We start from the raw sequence: 14862 nt of genomic DNA, 5'->3' as shown, positions 1-14862 counted from the left end.
AAGGTGCTACGTCTATAATTCTAAATGCACATAGATGTCTCATAAAGGCAGGGAAAAACAACAGGTACAAAACCAGCTTTGTTCTAACCTGGAAGTCTCCCATTCAGCAGCACAGCACACTGCCAAAAAACTGAAGAGTGTAGACACATGAGCAAGTGAAAATGTAATTGTGAGGGGGTGTATGCAATCATGTATTCATACTACTACATATTGTATTCATTTCAATGTACATCTGAGTCTGTTAAATATATTATACAGAGGATTGTTTCACTACTATGTATTTAGGTAGGTGATCATCTAGAAACTAAATAAGCACAATAAGGAGCCATGAGTTTAGGGTGACCAGATGTCCCGATTTTATAGGGACAGTCCCGATTTTTGGGTCTTTTTCTTACATAGGCTCCTATTACCCCCTGTCCCGATTTTTCACATTTGCTGTCTGGTCACCCTACATGAGTTAGCACAATAATTGTAGTGAATTAAAGTCACAAACTTAGTTGGAGGGACAATATATGATGGGACTGACAAACTTACTAAAATTTGTCCCCTGAATGTTGGATATTTATTTATTTTGTATACTTCTAATTGCCTATGAGGGGAAAAAGTTAAAGGGTAATAAGTCTCTTTTTCCTCTTAAACACAAACTGAAATGAAAGAGAAGGTTGTATTATTATTCCAAACTCTCTGTGAAGTTAACTTATTTGTAAAATGGAGGGCTGATACTTGACTGCCTCCTAAAGTAGAAGTACAAGACCTTGCTCAATAAGACATATTATAAGCATCAGTGAGTAGAAGGGTGAAATGTGACCTCACAGGGCTAGTCTACACTGGCAACGCTAAAGCGCTGCTGCCTTGTGTGCTCGCGGCGCAGCGCCGGGAGAGAGCTCTCCCAGGGCTCTAAAAAAATCACCTCCATGAGGGGCGCGGCTCCCAGTGCTAGTGCACTGTCTACACTGGCTCTTTACAGCGCTGAAACTTGCTGAGCTGAGGGGGGTGTTTTTTCACACCCCTGAGCCAGAAAGTTGCAGCACTGTAAATTGCCAGTGTAGATAAGCCCCATAGTCTCCTGGCTCCCAGCCCCTGTGCACCTTTACTTAGGCTAAAGGGTACTTTGATTCAGAAGACTCTTCCTCTCTCTCTCTCTCTCTCTCTCTGACTCACCAGTGCTTCAGATCAGGGAGCCTGCTTCATCTGAACTGCAGAACATCCTACAAAATCTGATACACTTAAGAGCTCTCCTCCTCTCCCTCCCCCAGCAACACCAAAGTCTCCCTCCCTCCTTATAATATAGCTGCAACATATTGGTGTTTCAACAAAAAGTCAAAATAGCTCGAGGTAAAAAACATTTTTATTTTTATCTTGAAGAAACACTCTATGTCCTTTAAGATAAACCAATACATGTAAAAGTATTCTTTTTTTTCTATTTACTGTCAATTAGTGGATTAACAGAATACCACACAGAAGGTTTCTAAATTAAATGAATATACTTTATTTGGACCTCTGGATTCTTTACAAGTTTCCCTGTTGCTATTTTTGGTCTTAGAAAACACTCACATGGACTATGCTTGACCTATGCCAGTGTCTTAAATCTATAGAGCACACTCCGTTTCCAAAACGACAAACCAGAAATACAGCCACATTAACTCAAACCTCTTGACCGGAAAAAACACATTTCTCCCCTTTCCTTCCAACACAGATGTAACTCAGAGTATTCCTTTACTAAACTACTTTAAAGGAATTTAATTTCCCTGTTCACTACCTTTATTTAAAAATTAATTTTCAGTCACCTCTTATTTAACAGAGAAGAAACCAAAACCTCTCTCAGTGAAAATCATCTTTTGTTTCAAAACCTCCCATCTATGGGATAAAAGTTAAAACTTGATGATAGTGGAAGATAGTTTTATGTGACCTATGTTAGAACAAAAATTACATCTAATGGTAACAATTTTACTGTACTTGGTTTATTGCTGTGGCGACAACTAGGGAATGTTTACTACACACATAGGCCAGTGATATGAATCAACCTAAGCAGTAAACTTAGGAAATTTCATACAAAAAAGCAATGTTAAGAGAACACTAAGGTTACCCTGAGGACATCAGAACCATTAAATATATGGAGGCACTATTTTAGTCAACTACTGAATGGTGACCCAGTGGCCAATCCCCCAGATATAGAGGACAGAGACAATCTGTATGTCAAATGAGGGCCAGTCACCAGAGTAGATGTAGAAATGGCCATTAATCAGTTAAAAATTGGAAAGGCACCAGGTCTGGACAACACACTGACAGTGGTTCTTAACATAGTCTACCATGTTCTTCTAGTCATTTTTATAGGCCTCTTACAAAAGATATAGGAAGAAGTAAAAATACCAAACAAATGGAAAAGGGTCATACAGTGAAACTGCCAAAGAAAGGAGAACTCAGTCAGTGTAAAAGCTGGAGGGGCATTCCTATGCTGTCTATTCCAAGTAAGGTATTTACATGTATTATTCTATACAAAATAAAGAGAGTGGTAGATTCAAAGTTATGACAAGAACAGGCAGAGTTCAGAAGGAGGAATCACATATAGATCAAATGATAATCTTATGTATCATCATAGAAATGTGGATCGAATTGCAATCACTACTTTATTTGAATTGTATAGATTTCCAGAAAGCCTTTGACACAGTGGATGGAACAGTTTTATGGAAGTTGTTTTGCCACTATGGAATACCTCAGAAATATGTGAACATCGAGAGCTTTTATGAAAATATGACATGCCACGTTACACATAACAGCAAACTGACTAAACCATTCAAGGTTACTATGGGCATCAGGCAAGGATGTCTTTTGTCACCCATATCTTTTTACTGATACTGGATTCGGTAATGAGAACTACCACAAAACCAAAGGGCATACAATGGACTTTAACACAAAAGTAAGAGGACCTTGACTTGCAGATGACATCAACTTACTAGCCCATACCCAGAGAGACATGCAAGCTAAAATTATCTCTCGGCTTATGCACAATTAATAGGGTTGAAAACCAACATTGAGAAAACTAAAATCATGAGAATCAACCCATAAGAAGAAACACCAATAACACTTTCTGAGACTGACAAAGAAGAGGTCCGATATTTCCCATAGCTTGGCAGCACTGTAAGTACAACAGATGGAACAGACAAAGGTTCTTTTATTGTTTTAATAAGTTTTCTCTGCAATGCTCTCACCTTAAGAATAAATGTATTTGCTTATAAAGAGCTATGTGCTCACTCGTAACTGCTGACAGTTATAGCTGTTCATAGCCCTGGGAAAGAAAGCAAAGTGTAGACTCTGTCCCGTTTACTCTGGCTTGGTGGGGACATCACAGTGTAGGCAGGGAACTGTGCAGGCTGCCAAAAACCCGGTCAGGAGTGAGAAAGATGCTGATCTCCACCCAAGAGAGGTGACAGGTCCAGATGGTCTAGATAATACTTAGTCGTGCCATGAGTGCAGGGGACTGGACTAGATGACCTCTTGAGGTCCCCTCCAGTCCTATGATTCTATGACAGCAGAGGAGCCAGGAGCCTAGAGTGGGTGTCCTAAGTGGACCACGAGGGGGAAATATAGGTGCATTTGCTCTGAACTGTGACAACAATGTGTAATATATTCCTAAAATTTACTCAAGAAGAGAAATCAGAGCTCCCAGCCATCCACCCCTTTTTTGTCATTGTAGGAGGAAAAAGGAAATAGGACTTGGAAATGTCTCTTTGGATTTAGCAAGGCCTTATCCTCTGTTATGCTGAAGAAGAGAAAAGCAGATAAAGGAGTCCTCAGTGCTGAAGATATAAATCGTATCTCACATGAAAATTTTATACTAAGGGTTTTCTGATGTGACATTCTTAAATCACATCAGCTCAGCTTGAATAATACTACAATGATTAAAAATTTCAGATAAATCAGTATCGAATGTTACTACTTAACCAGCCACAGTGCCTGGCAGCAGAGTATGGCACGCATCATTCCCCTCAAAATAACCAGTAGTATAAATCTTTCAGAAGCAGTTACCACCATGAGACACTGTCTCTCTATCCCCGCTACAGAAGTTCTCAAAAACACCATGGCATTACTAATAGACTGCCATTCTCACATCATTTTGGTTACCATTTCATCTCTGATGAAATCTGATAGCTGATTTATTCCAGTTCTGTGAAGATACCTTTGTGGTATCAGGTGATCAATAGCAAGACAGTGATATCAAAGTAAAGTGGAGCATTCAATGTTATTGTAATACTGTACCATTGTGTTTTAGAAAACTATGCAGGAATGATACCAATGAGTCCCTCCCCCATCCCGCCAAACTCTGCTAATAAAATTACCATAGTGTTACGGTATTGCACCAGTAGCTGCAGTCATAATGGTAAAACCTGACCACAATTATCTTCAATATTATTTGTTGTTGATGATTTCTTTAGAGTCCGCACAAATGTGATAGAATATGTATTTGTAAAGAACCTATTAGCTTCAAATTGGGCAGGAATTTGTCCAATAAGATATGAAAAAATGTAACCTTAACATTAGGGCCCCTATTCAGCACTGTGCCTAATTTTAAGCATGTGAGTAGGCCCATTGACTTCAATGCAACTACTCATGCACTTAAAGTTAAACATGTGTTTAAACCATCTTTCTGAATTGGGGCCTAAACTGATTTTTTAAAATCACTGAAATATGAAAGAACTCAGTCTAAAACATGGGGTTAAAATCTGTAATAACTCACTTTCAGCCAAGATTCATATATTCTAGGACTGGAAGAGACCTCGAGAGGTCATTGAGTCCAGTCCCCTGCCCTCATGGCAGGACCAAATACTGTCTAGACCATCCCTGATAGACATTTATCTAACCTACTCTTAGATATCTCCAGAGATGGAGATTCCACAACCTCCCTAGGCAGTTTATTCCAGTGTTTAACCACCCTGACAGTTAGGAACTTTTTCCTAATGTCCAACCTAAACCTCCCTTGCTGCAGTTTAAGCCCATTGCTTCTTGTTCTATCCTTAGAGGCTAAGGTGAACAAGTTTTCTCCCTCCTCCTTATGACACCCTTTTAGATACCTGAAAACTGCTATCATGTCCCCTCTCAGTCTTCTCTTTTCCAAACTAAACAAACCCAATTCTTTCAGCCTTCCTCCTCTATTAGCTCCTTGAGTATTCTAGGATGCATTTCATCAGGCCCTGGTGACTTGCAGGCATCTAACTTTTCTAAGTGATTTTTAACTTGTTCTTTTTTTATTTTATCTGCTACACCTATCCCCTTCCCATTAGCATTCACTAGGTTAGGCATTCCTTCAGACTTCTCGGTGAAGACCGAAACAAAGAAGTCATTAAGCATCTCTGCCATTTCCAAGTTTCCTGTTACTGTTTCTCCCTCTTCACTGAGCAATGGGCCTACCCTGTCTTTGGTCTTCCTCTTGCTTCTAATGTATTGATAAAAAGTCTTCTTGTTTCCTTTTATTCCCGTAGCTAGTTTGAGCTCATTTTGTGCCTTTGCCTTTCTAATCTTGCCCCTGCATTCCTGTGTTGTTTGCCTATATTCATCCTTTGTAATCTGTCCTAGTTTCCATTTTTTATATGACTCCTTTTTATTTTTTAGATCATGCAAGATCTCGTGGTTAAGCCAAGGTGGTCTTTTGCCACATTTTCTATCTTTCCTAACCAGCGGAATAGCTTGCTTTTGGGCCCTTAATAGTGTCCCTTTGAAAAATTGCCAACTCTCCTCAGATGTTTTTCCCCTCAGTCTTGATTCCCATGGGACCTTACCTATCAGCTCTCTGAGCTTACCAAAATCCGCCTTCCTGAAATCCATTGTCTCTATTTTGCTGTACTCCCTTCTACCCTTCCTTAGAATTTCAAACTCTATGATTTCCTTATCACTTTCACCCAAGCTGCCTTCTACTTTCAAATTCTCAATGAGTTCCTCCCTATTTGTTAAAATCAAGTCTAGAACAGCTTCCCCCCCAGTAGCTTTTTCAACCTTCTGAAATAAAAAGTTGTCTGCAATGCAGTCCAAGAATTTGTTGGATAGTCTGTGCAAACATGCAAAGCTATCACAATATGCAATATGTCAACCAAACAAACAGCAGTCTAAGTAAGAGTTACTTAACCGCAAAGGAGGTTCATGTCTCTTCCTCATCAGGGCTGACTATATATTCTGGTAAATTGATTCCTTAATATATGGAACCTGCATGATGAAAACTATCTAGAACTGACTTCTATTCCTGAGAATTCATGGGTTTGGGAAGTATTCCAATCACAATACCAACTGTATATTTTTTGTACTTTTTGTGTTATAATTAGTTATAGAGTCAAATAAAATATCGTCTTACTTTTTTTCAGATTCATTTCTTGTACAGCAGCTGGATGGATAGAACTTAACGTAGGTAGAGAGGATATCCTGTCTGTGATCTTGATGGATGTGTCTGTGGACCAACGAGTTTTCTCCTCTGTAGTGGCAAATGACCACGTATGGTCTTCAGGGGCTCTGGTCAAAATACCAACATCTGTAGTAGTGGGGTTGAATGGTGGGGCTGGTGTAATAGGAGCCAAGGAATCTTCCTGTAAGGCCTGCCTAAACATGCTTAAGTTTTCATGCATTTGGTCAACATGGGATAAAGGGCTTTGGGTCCAGGATGATGGCAGCACTTTGAGATCCACTGTGGGAACCACATCCGAACCATTTTCAACAATATTTGGAAAAGGAATGTCAGATGTTCGAATGTTGCCACCAGCAGCTAGAAGGTCACTCCCATTTGAATAAAAACATGTTTTTTCTAATATACCTGGAAGAGAAAAAAAAAAAGTTCAACACTTACAAACACCACATTCACCAGGATTATTAGGAAGGACAGAAATTTAACCAAATAGTTTTTGAAGGCTATACTACTTCTAACACAATAATTGTTAAAATAATGTTGTGACACTGCATCCCATATCCTTCACAGTGATATTATGATGATATGATTATGACATAATTATAATGTATTTTATGCAAGATAAGTCATGTGATGTGTCATTGGAAAAGTTATGATTTGCTGAATAGGATTATCCTATTTGTATGCATGTATCACTTTTGTATCTGAAGTTATGAATATTGACTATGTATCTGTATTTTCAAATGTAGTTACACCTGGGTAACGCCCACTAGAAAAGATGTTTTCAGTCTAGATAGGGGTGGGGAAGGGCCTATTCAGGGCAATGGGCCATTAGGAAAAAACAGTAGGCCTTAGGAGAAGCTCATCTCCCATCTGGAGTACCTTCCTGAGAACGCTACAGACAGCCTCCGAGTAATGGCTGCTATGACTCTACAAGGACATATGATGAGACCACATGTCTCTGGACTCCATCTTGGGATGTCAATATTTTTCCAGAGACTGGTCTGGAAACCAAGCTTTGGGAACAAAGGGTTCCCCCCACATGCAAAAGCTATATAAGGCAGGGAGTGACATCATCTGGTCTGTGTTCTACACTCCTCACACAAGACGAATCCTGGAAACGCCTGAGGAACAAAGACTGAACTGGGGGAAGTGCTGGACCCAAGGTAAAGGGATTTTTAGCCTGTGAATGAAACACCCGGGGATTCCAAACTGTAAAGCAACTTCAGCTTGCCCCTTAAGAATCTGCAGTCTGCTTGTATCATCTCTTAGGGTGAGACTTTGCTATTCATATCCAATCGATTTAGTATATCAAGCTTAGTTTGCATTTTTTGTTTATTTGCTAAGTAATCTGCTTTGATCTGTTTGCTATCACTTATAATCACTTAAAATCTTTTGTAGTTAATAAACTTGTTTTTACTTTATCTAAAGCAGTGTGTTGAAGTGAAGTGTGTGGGAATCATAACTCGGGGCAAAGGTTGTTGCATATTCCTCTCCACCTTGAGGGACAGAGCTTATGCTTTACAGTTTTCTAATGAGTTTATGCTGTACAGTTCCCTGTGCAGCACAAGACAGTATAATTTTGGGTTTATACTCAGAGGAGGTGCGTACCTGAGGAGTTGGGAATTGCCTTAGCTGTAGCCTTTCTATGCAGGGGCTGGTCAGAGAGCCTGCATGTAACTGCAGCTGGGTGTCTCCCTACCTGTATGTATGCTGGCGAAAGTGCAGGCTGGAGGGCTTGCAGCTTGTCACAGCAGTACAGTGTGAGAGGGAGCCCAGGCTGGTGGGTCATGGGGCTTAGTGATACCCCAGTTCCAGATGGCACCCCAGAGGGAACCCGTCAGAAATGTATTTTTACTTTTAAAAAAATTTCATAGGTCAGATGTTTTAGTTCTATTCTAAGAATTTTCAAAAGGGCCACCAAGTAAAATGAAACCACAGCCAAATAAAAGCCACAACAAACATATTATTAATTCGCCACCCAAATTGTAAGTAGTCCTCACAAAACACAAACTAAAAACATTTTAGCCTTATCCAGAATGAAGTCACTGGGCTTTTCCTTTTTTTTTTTTTAGAACTGAGGATTAGAGTGGGAGCAGGTATGATGTGTAGTTGTTCTAGGCATCATTTTATTAACAAGAAATAATTTTCCTTCCATTGCATCACTACTAGTCTACACATTGCCAGCTGTATCTTTAGAAGGCTACTTTCCAGCTTCAGAGAAGATGATATATTTTTAACACAGTAACATTTAAAATGGAAAGTATTTTCTATGTATAGCATTATGCAATTTAAAGTTCAATGCTAAAAAATAGATTCAAGAATTATTTGGCTTCCTACTCTGGTGCTTAAGAAGATTTTTTTAAATATATTTATATCTAGATTTCTAGACACTTGATAGACTGTATTTTATTGGTTTAGAGTAAAACAAACATATATTGTGTTTATCTGTATGTTTTTGACACTTACAAATTATTACTAGATACAAATCAAAATAGATATACAGCTGCTTTCTATCTTAACATTGCGATAACTCAGAAGATGACATGGTTCTATATGCTTCAGAAAATTCAACCCAAATGATAACATAGTCTGTGCTTAACCATGGCTGTTTATAAAGGTATTTAATTTGTTGTAGAACATGATGAAGACATATGAATTACAGGAATAATTAACTTGCTGAAAATTATTACATTTAAAAATGGGTATGGGCCCATTTACCTAATAGTTTTGTTAGTTGATCAGGAGTTATATTTAAGGGCTATTTACACAGTGAATAAAAAGCACTATTCTGTACTGTAGTATATGAAACATATGGTAAATAGGAATTATTTTTGCTTCTAGTTAATCATTTAAGGGAGTATAATGACATAAATTTACTTGTAATAGCTAGACAGATAGATATATTCCATTACAAATAATTAAAGGGAGTTCCTCAGCACATAAACCATTTCATCAGCTGTTCTTAAACACCCCACTAGTAGAGATCAGTATTATTAATAGCCAACCCTGTTGTTTTTTCACCAAATACTGGAATGTGACAGTGCCCAGCAGCAAAAGTATACAGTTGCTTTTACTGTTCTGGTATGCTACAATTGCTAGGACTGCACTGCCTTTTTGAACACAGAACAACACTCTTTCTTGCTTTGAACTTCCCCAGTTCAAAATATTTCTACGTCAATAAAGAAAAGCGAACATGTAATAGTTGTGTTTAAGGCTATTGGAACTTGACAGGACTCTACCCTTATCATGAGTTTAAACACTTTTCTGGTATGCATTATTATATAAACAGAAAAGTACATGCAAAGAATGACTCTCTCTTTAGGGACTAAACATAAATACACCACCACTCTTCTTAATCAACATCTAAAGCAAAAGTGTGGCTCGCTTCAGCCAGTTTCAAAGTGGAGAAGAAGAAACAATACACGATCTGCAGAGAGCACAAAGGTGGCTTAAAATCATTGTAGGCATAAATTGACCCTAACTCTGAGCTCAACTGTAAAAAGTATATAAATGTTCATAAATATCAAAATAACCTATTATAACAAATGTTAATAAAAGTACAACTCATCCACAAAAGCTGAATTAGGCCACACAAAAAGCCTACTAATATAACTCAGACTGTGTTAAAAGCTCGTTTAACAAACAAGAAAATATAAGTATCAGCAGGGCCGGCTCCAGGGTTTTTGCCGCCCCAAGCGGCGGGAGAAAAAAACAAAAGCCGCGATCGCGATCGGTGGCAGCTCCACCGCGCTGCTTTCTTCTTTGGCGGCAATTCAGCGGCAGGTCCTTCCCTCCGAGAGGGACTGAGGGACCCGCCGCCGAAGAGCCCGAGGTGCCGCCCCTACCCCTTGGCCGCCCCAAGCACCTGCTTGCTGGGCTGGTGCCTGGAGCCGGCCCTGAGGATCAGAGGGGTAGCCGTGTTAGTCTGTATCCACAAAAACAACAAGGAGTCCGGTGGCACCTAAAAGACTAACAGATTTATTTGGACATACGCTTTCGTGGGTTAAAAACCCACTTCTTCAGATGCATGCATGCATCCATGCATCTGAAGAAGTGAGGTTTTTTACCCAGGAAAGCTTATGCCCAAATAAATCTGTTAGTCTTTAAGGTGCCACTGGACTCCTCATTGTATTTGAAGAAAATATAAGTCCAACAATAATAAACCAAAATTGGAGTGTCAAATATTAAGCCTAGTTAGTAAACAAAATAATGAGGGAATGGGCTATTCCACCCACCCTCCCTTTTTGAGTCCTTAAATATAAAAACCTTGTGTAGGGTGACCATATTTCCCGAAGGGAAAACGGGACACTGCACTGGCCCAAGCTGTCTGTCCCGTTCCACACACACACACACACACACACACCCCGCCACTCCTGTGCAGAGCTGGCCAGAGCTGCTCTCGCCTGTGGGCACACACCTCTGATTAAGTTGGCAAGAGCACATGGGACAAATGCCCATTTTTGCCAAAAAAGTCGGGACAGCTAGGACAGGGCTTAAGAAAGGGACTGTCCCAGCCAAAATGGGACATATGGTGACCCTAACCTTGGGGGGGAAATACAGAAAACAGTATGGAGGCTACTAACACAAGCGTCAGCCTTATGACTACCGCCACCACTGTCTCTTGGGATTCTGGGCCTTTGTCAGCCTAATCCCGAGATGTCCTGACCAGACCAGGCCACAAAGTGGCACCAGTTGACACTGTCACCTCTACTGCCTCCAACTGAATCCCACACACAACCTGGGATGACATGGGATCACAGTTTAACAACAGCTCATTTCAACTAATTTCTTCTCATTGTGGAGGCAGAGCTATAGCTTTTGGGATATTACCTATGTACTTCCATACTTTCAAATCTTTGGGCATATGCTAAATTTGACCTTAAATTTGAATTTCATAGGTTTCTAGCAGTTGTTTGTTTTTGGTTTTGTATAACTCCAGTGTTCTTGTAAGGATTTTAATCCCTAAATTACTGGTTCATACCCTCAAACTTTAACCTGATTTTAACAGAAATGTTTTTTTGTCTGGGAACAACATTCCAGAAAGTCTAGCGGAACCAGTTAATTTCAAGGCTCATACGAAAAAAGCACAATCCCAGATCCTCAAAAGTATTTAGGCACCTAACTCCCACTGATTAGAGATCCCTTGAGGAGCTCAGCCACGGGGCTCTAAAACAATATTTTATATATCTCCAAGGTACTTAGAGCTGTGTCTCTGCAAGGTCTTAAACCAGAGGTGGGCAAACTACGGCCCACAGGCCACATCCGGCCCGCGGGACCCTCCTGCCCGGCCCCTGAGCTCCTGCCCCGGGAGGCTAGCCCCCAGTCCCTCCCCTGCTGTTCCCCCTCCCCCGCAGCCTCAGTTCGCCCCGCCACTGGTGCAATGCTCTGGGCGGCGGGGCTGCAAGCTCCTGGGGCAGCACAGCTGCAGAGCCCGGCCTGACCCGGTGCTCTGTGCTGCATGGTGGCGTGGCTGGCTCCAGCCGGGCGGCGCGGCTGCCTGTCCTGCTGCTCTGGGCAGCGTGGCTGTAGCGCTGATGGCCACCGGTGCTCCAGGCAGCATGGTAAGGGGGCAGGGAGCGGGGGGGGTTGGATAGAGGGCAGGGGAGTTCGGGGTGGTGGTCGGGGGAGGGGTGTGAATAGGGGTCGGGGCAGTCAGAGGATGGGGAATAGGGGGGTTGAATAGAGGCAGGGGTCCCAGGGGGGCAGTCAGGAAGGAGAGAGGGGGTTGGATGGGGCGGCAGGGGGCAGTCAGGGGCAGGGAGAAGGTGTGGTTGGATGGAGCAGGGGTCCTGGGGGGGCAGTCAGGAAGGAGAGCAGGGGTTGAATGGCAGGTCCGGGGGCTGTCAGGGGACAGGGAACGGGGGGGGATGGATGGGGCAGGAGTCCCGGGGGAGGCCATTGGGGGCCAAGAAGTGGGGAAGGGGGGGTCGGATGGGGCTGGGGTCCAGGCCACGCCTGGCTGTTTGGGGAGGCACAGCCTCCCCTAACCAGCCCTCCATACAATTTTGGAAACCGGATGCAGCCCTCAGGCCAAAAAGTTTGCCCGCCCCTGTCTTAAATAATACACTACAACATGCATTATATAAAAAAGATACACTATGGATTTCATTCATTTACATACATGTGTTATATCAAAATACTCTGCAGACATGGCAGATTTGGCCATCATAACTGTGGCCAAATATCAAAGTTAATAAACGTATCTGTTTTGGATTTGTGTCTCAAACTACAATTAGAGATGACCAGATGATGGAAGCATACTGCATGCTGTCATTCAGTATGTTCAGTATAAAAATGAGAGATGCGCGCCAAGCTCATTCAGTTCAGAGCAATACCATGCCAAGAATTTTACTGATCATTTTCCAGTTTTTTGCTAGTGGAAAATTAATATTTTATTTAAAGATGTGCAACAGACAGTGATGAGATCTAAACAAAGATTCACATACTCTAAGCTAGAAGCCAAACAAAGAGGATTAAATGGCAATTTTGGCTGTGTGTAGTGAGGGTGACTTCTAGGCCATTTCTACAGCAGGAAAGGTCAGGCTAGTCTAAAAATGTGATCAAACAAAGCAAAGAGCCTAATGAAGAGTATGTAACAGATCAACCAGTTAGCGAGAGAACAAAATATTGGTTTATGATTAATTACAGAAATATTTTTAACCAGTTAGCAACTATCTACTGGTACCTCCTCAGCAGACTGGTCCTATTGTAGATACTGGAACTTATAGAGTTGGAGGTGGAAGGCAATTTGAATACAGGACTTTGATGTTTTGACAATTTGTGGTGGGAGGGTAGGTGTTGGTCAAACCTACCAGGATAGGCGAACCACTGAATATCACAGCTCATTCTAGCCCCTATTCAACCAGGAACTGACCCAGCACTGGGCCTGAGCCCTTTGAAATGATTAGGTAACTGTAATGTGCTAAGTGCTTAATTTGGGATATACACTGAGATCACTCATAAACTAAAGCAATCACAGAATGCAGTGGCTGGTTTACTATGCAGAGATTCTTATCAGGAGCACATTACAATCGTCCATGACCTGCACTCTTTGCAAACAGGCTTCTAGGGGGAATTCAAGGTGTTTGTTGTAAACCTGTAAAACCCTAAATAGTTGTATATTTTATGTATGTAAATAGAGCCCAAAGTGCTCCTCTGCAGCCTCAGAGGTGGGGGAGGAGGGCTTTGTCTGGAAAAGAAAAAGCCTTTTCCCCTTTAAGGATTGCTGCATCCCCTCCCTTCCTCATGGGCTCGAGGAGAAGAGGAGGATGGCACTCTGTGGCTGTTTGGTAGGACAGAAGAGTGCAACATAAGCCTATTCACTCTTGAAATTAGAGTAGGATCCAGTGTGGCAGCCTTGCTGTGGGTATTATGCTGATCACCTTTATGGGGCTAGGAAGGAATTTTGCCCTCACTGCCAAACTGGCCTGGGAGGGGTATGTTTTTTACCTTCCTCTCAACAGTGCAGGGAGCCGATGGGGTAGGTTCACTTGTAAAACTCATTTTGGCACAACTGGCAAAACTTGGCAGGTACTCAGTTCAGGTTGTTCAGTAAGGGGTCTGTTTCCTTGATCAACTGGAATTGGAAGTGGATTCGGAGAAGGTATCCCCTAAAGAAGGTGGGAAATGGGGCAGGGCTCCTAATGTCTGGTACAGTGAGGAGACAACCCCATCTTCTCCACCCTCTTATCCCTTGTACAAGGGGAGGGTGATGGGGAGCCTGAAATGGTGCTGGGACCAATTTATTGGGGTGGGGAGGATGATGGCAGCCATTCAGATTGTAATAGGAGGGATGACCTGCACTGAATGAGTTATTGCCCAATAGTTCTCAAATGTATTGTTTAATAAAGCTGTGGCCTTGCTAAACCACATTTCTGGTGTCTTGTCTTTCTGCCTGCATTGCCCAGGACAACATAGCATAGGTACCTATCGGGGCTTTTATAAACCTAAATAAATACAACTCTGACCTAAAGACACCACTGCATCTCAGAAATCAGTCCGAAAGTCTGTAACCATGTTAATCAATCCCTTTGCACTGGCCATTGAGTGTTGCTTGACTGGCTACCCAGGAACAATACACATTTGCTGAATCCATGTCTCCGCCATCTCATCATGTTTGCATGCACTCCAGCTTGCCACATTTTTTTTTTTTTTTTTTTTGGGTGGCAGAAGTCACTTGAAGATGGAGAAACAGTTCTGCATTGGATACAATGGTGCCATGTTCTGGCAATTTGATTGGGAACTGGGCTCAGAGCTACATGTATTGTTCCAAGCTTCCAGGGAATTCAGTGATGGGAAGTTCTTAAAGGGAATTAGTACATGGAGTGGAGGCTTGCAGATTAGGACACATCGAGGCTGGGTCTGGACACTATCTTCTTGAAATGCTTCCCTGTCCTATTTGCATATGGAGAGACAGATTCAAGAATAAGCAGGTAGATTTCTGGTCCAATGCCACATCCCTGATGCACACTATC

The 14862-nt window shown here is 41.8% G+C and overlaps 1 protein-coding gene across 1 annotated transcript in view; it reads right to left on the bottom strand.

Moving 5' to 3' along the window:
• Positions 1 to 14862, bottom strand: part of CORIN (corin, serine peptidase) — a 274936-nt gene that overhangs the window by 216886 nt on the left and 43188 nt on the right. Inside the window, exon 3 of the mRNA XM_065405296.1 lies at positions 6341 to 6793. Coding sequence (XP_065261368.1) covers positions 6341 to 6793 — 453 coding nt within the window. The remainder of the gene's footprint in view (positions 1 to 6340; positions 6794 to 14862) is intronic.

This window comes from Emys orbicularis, chromosome 5, assembly GCF_028017835.1.
Source record: "Emys orbicularis isolate rEmyOrb1 chromosome 5, rEmyOrb1.hap1, whole genome shotgun sequence".
NCBI lineage: Eukaryota > Metazoa > Chordata > Testudines > Emydidae > Emys > Emys orbicularis.
The sequence above is the reverse complement of the archived record's forward strand: the minus strand, read 5'-3'. Positions and strand labels throughout refer to the sequence as shown.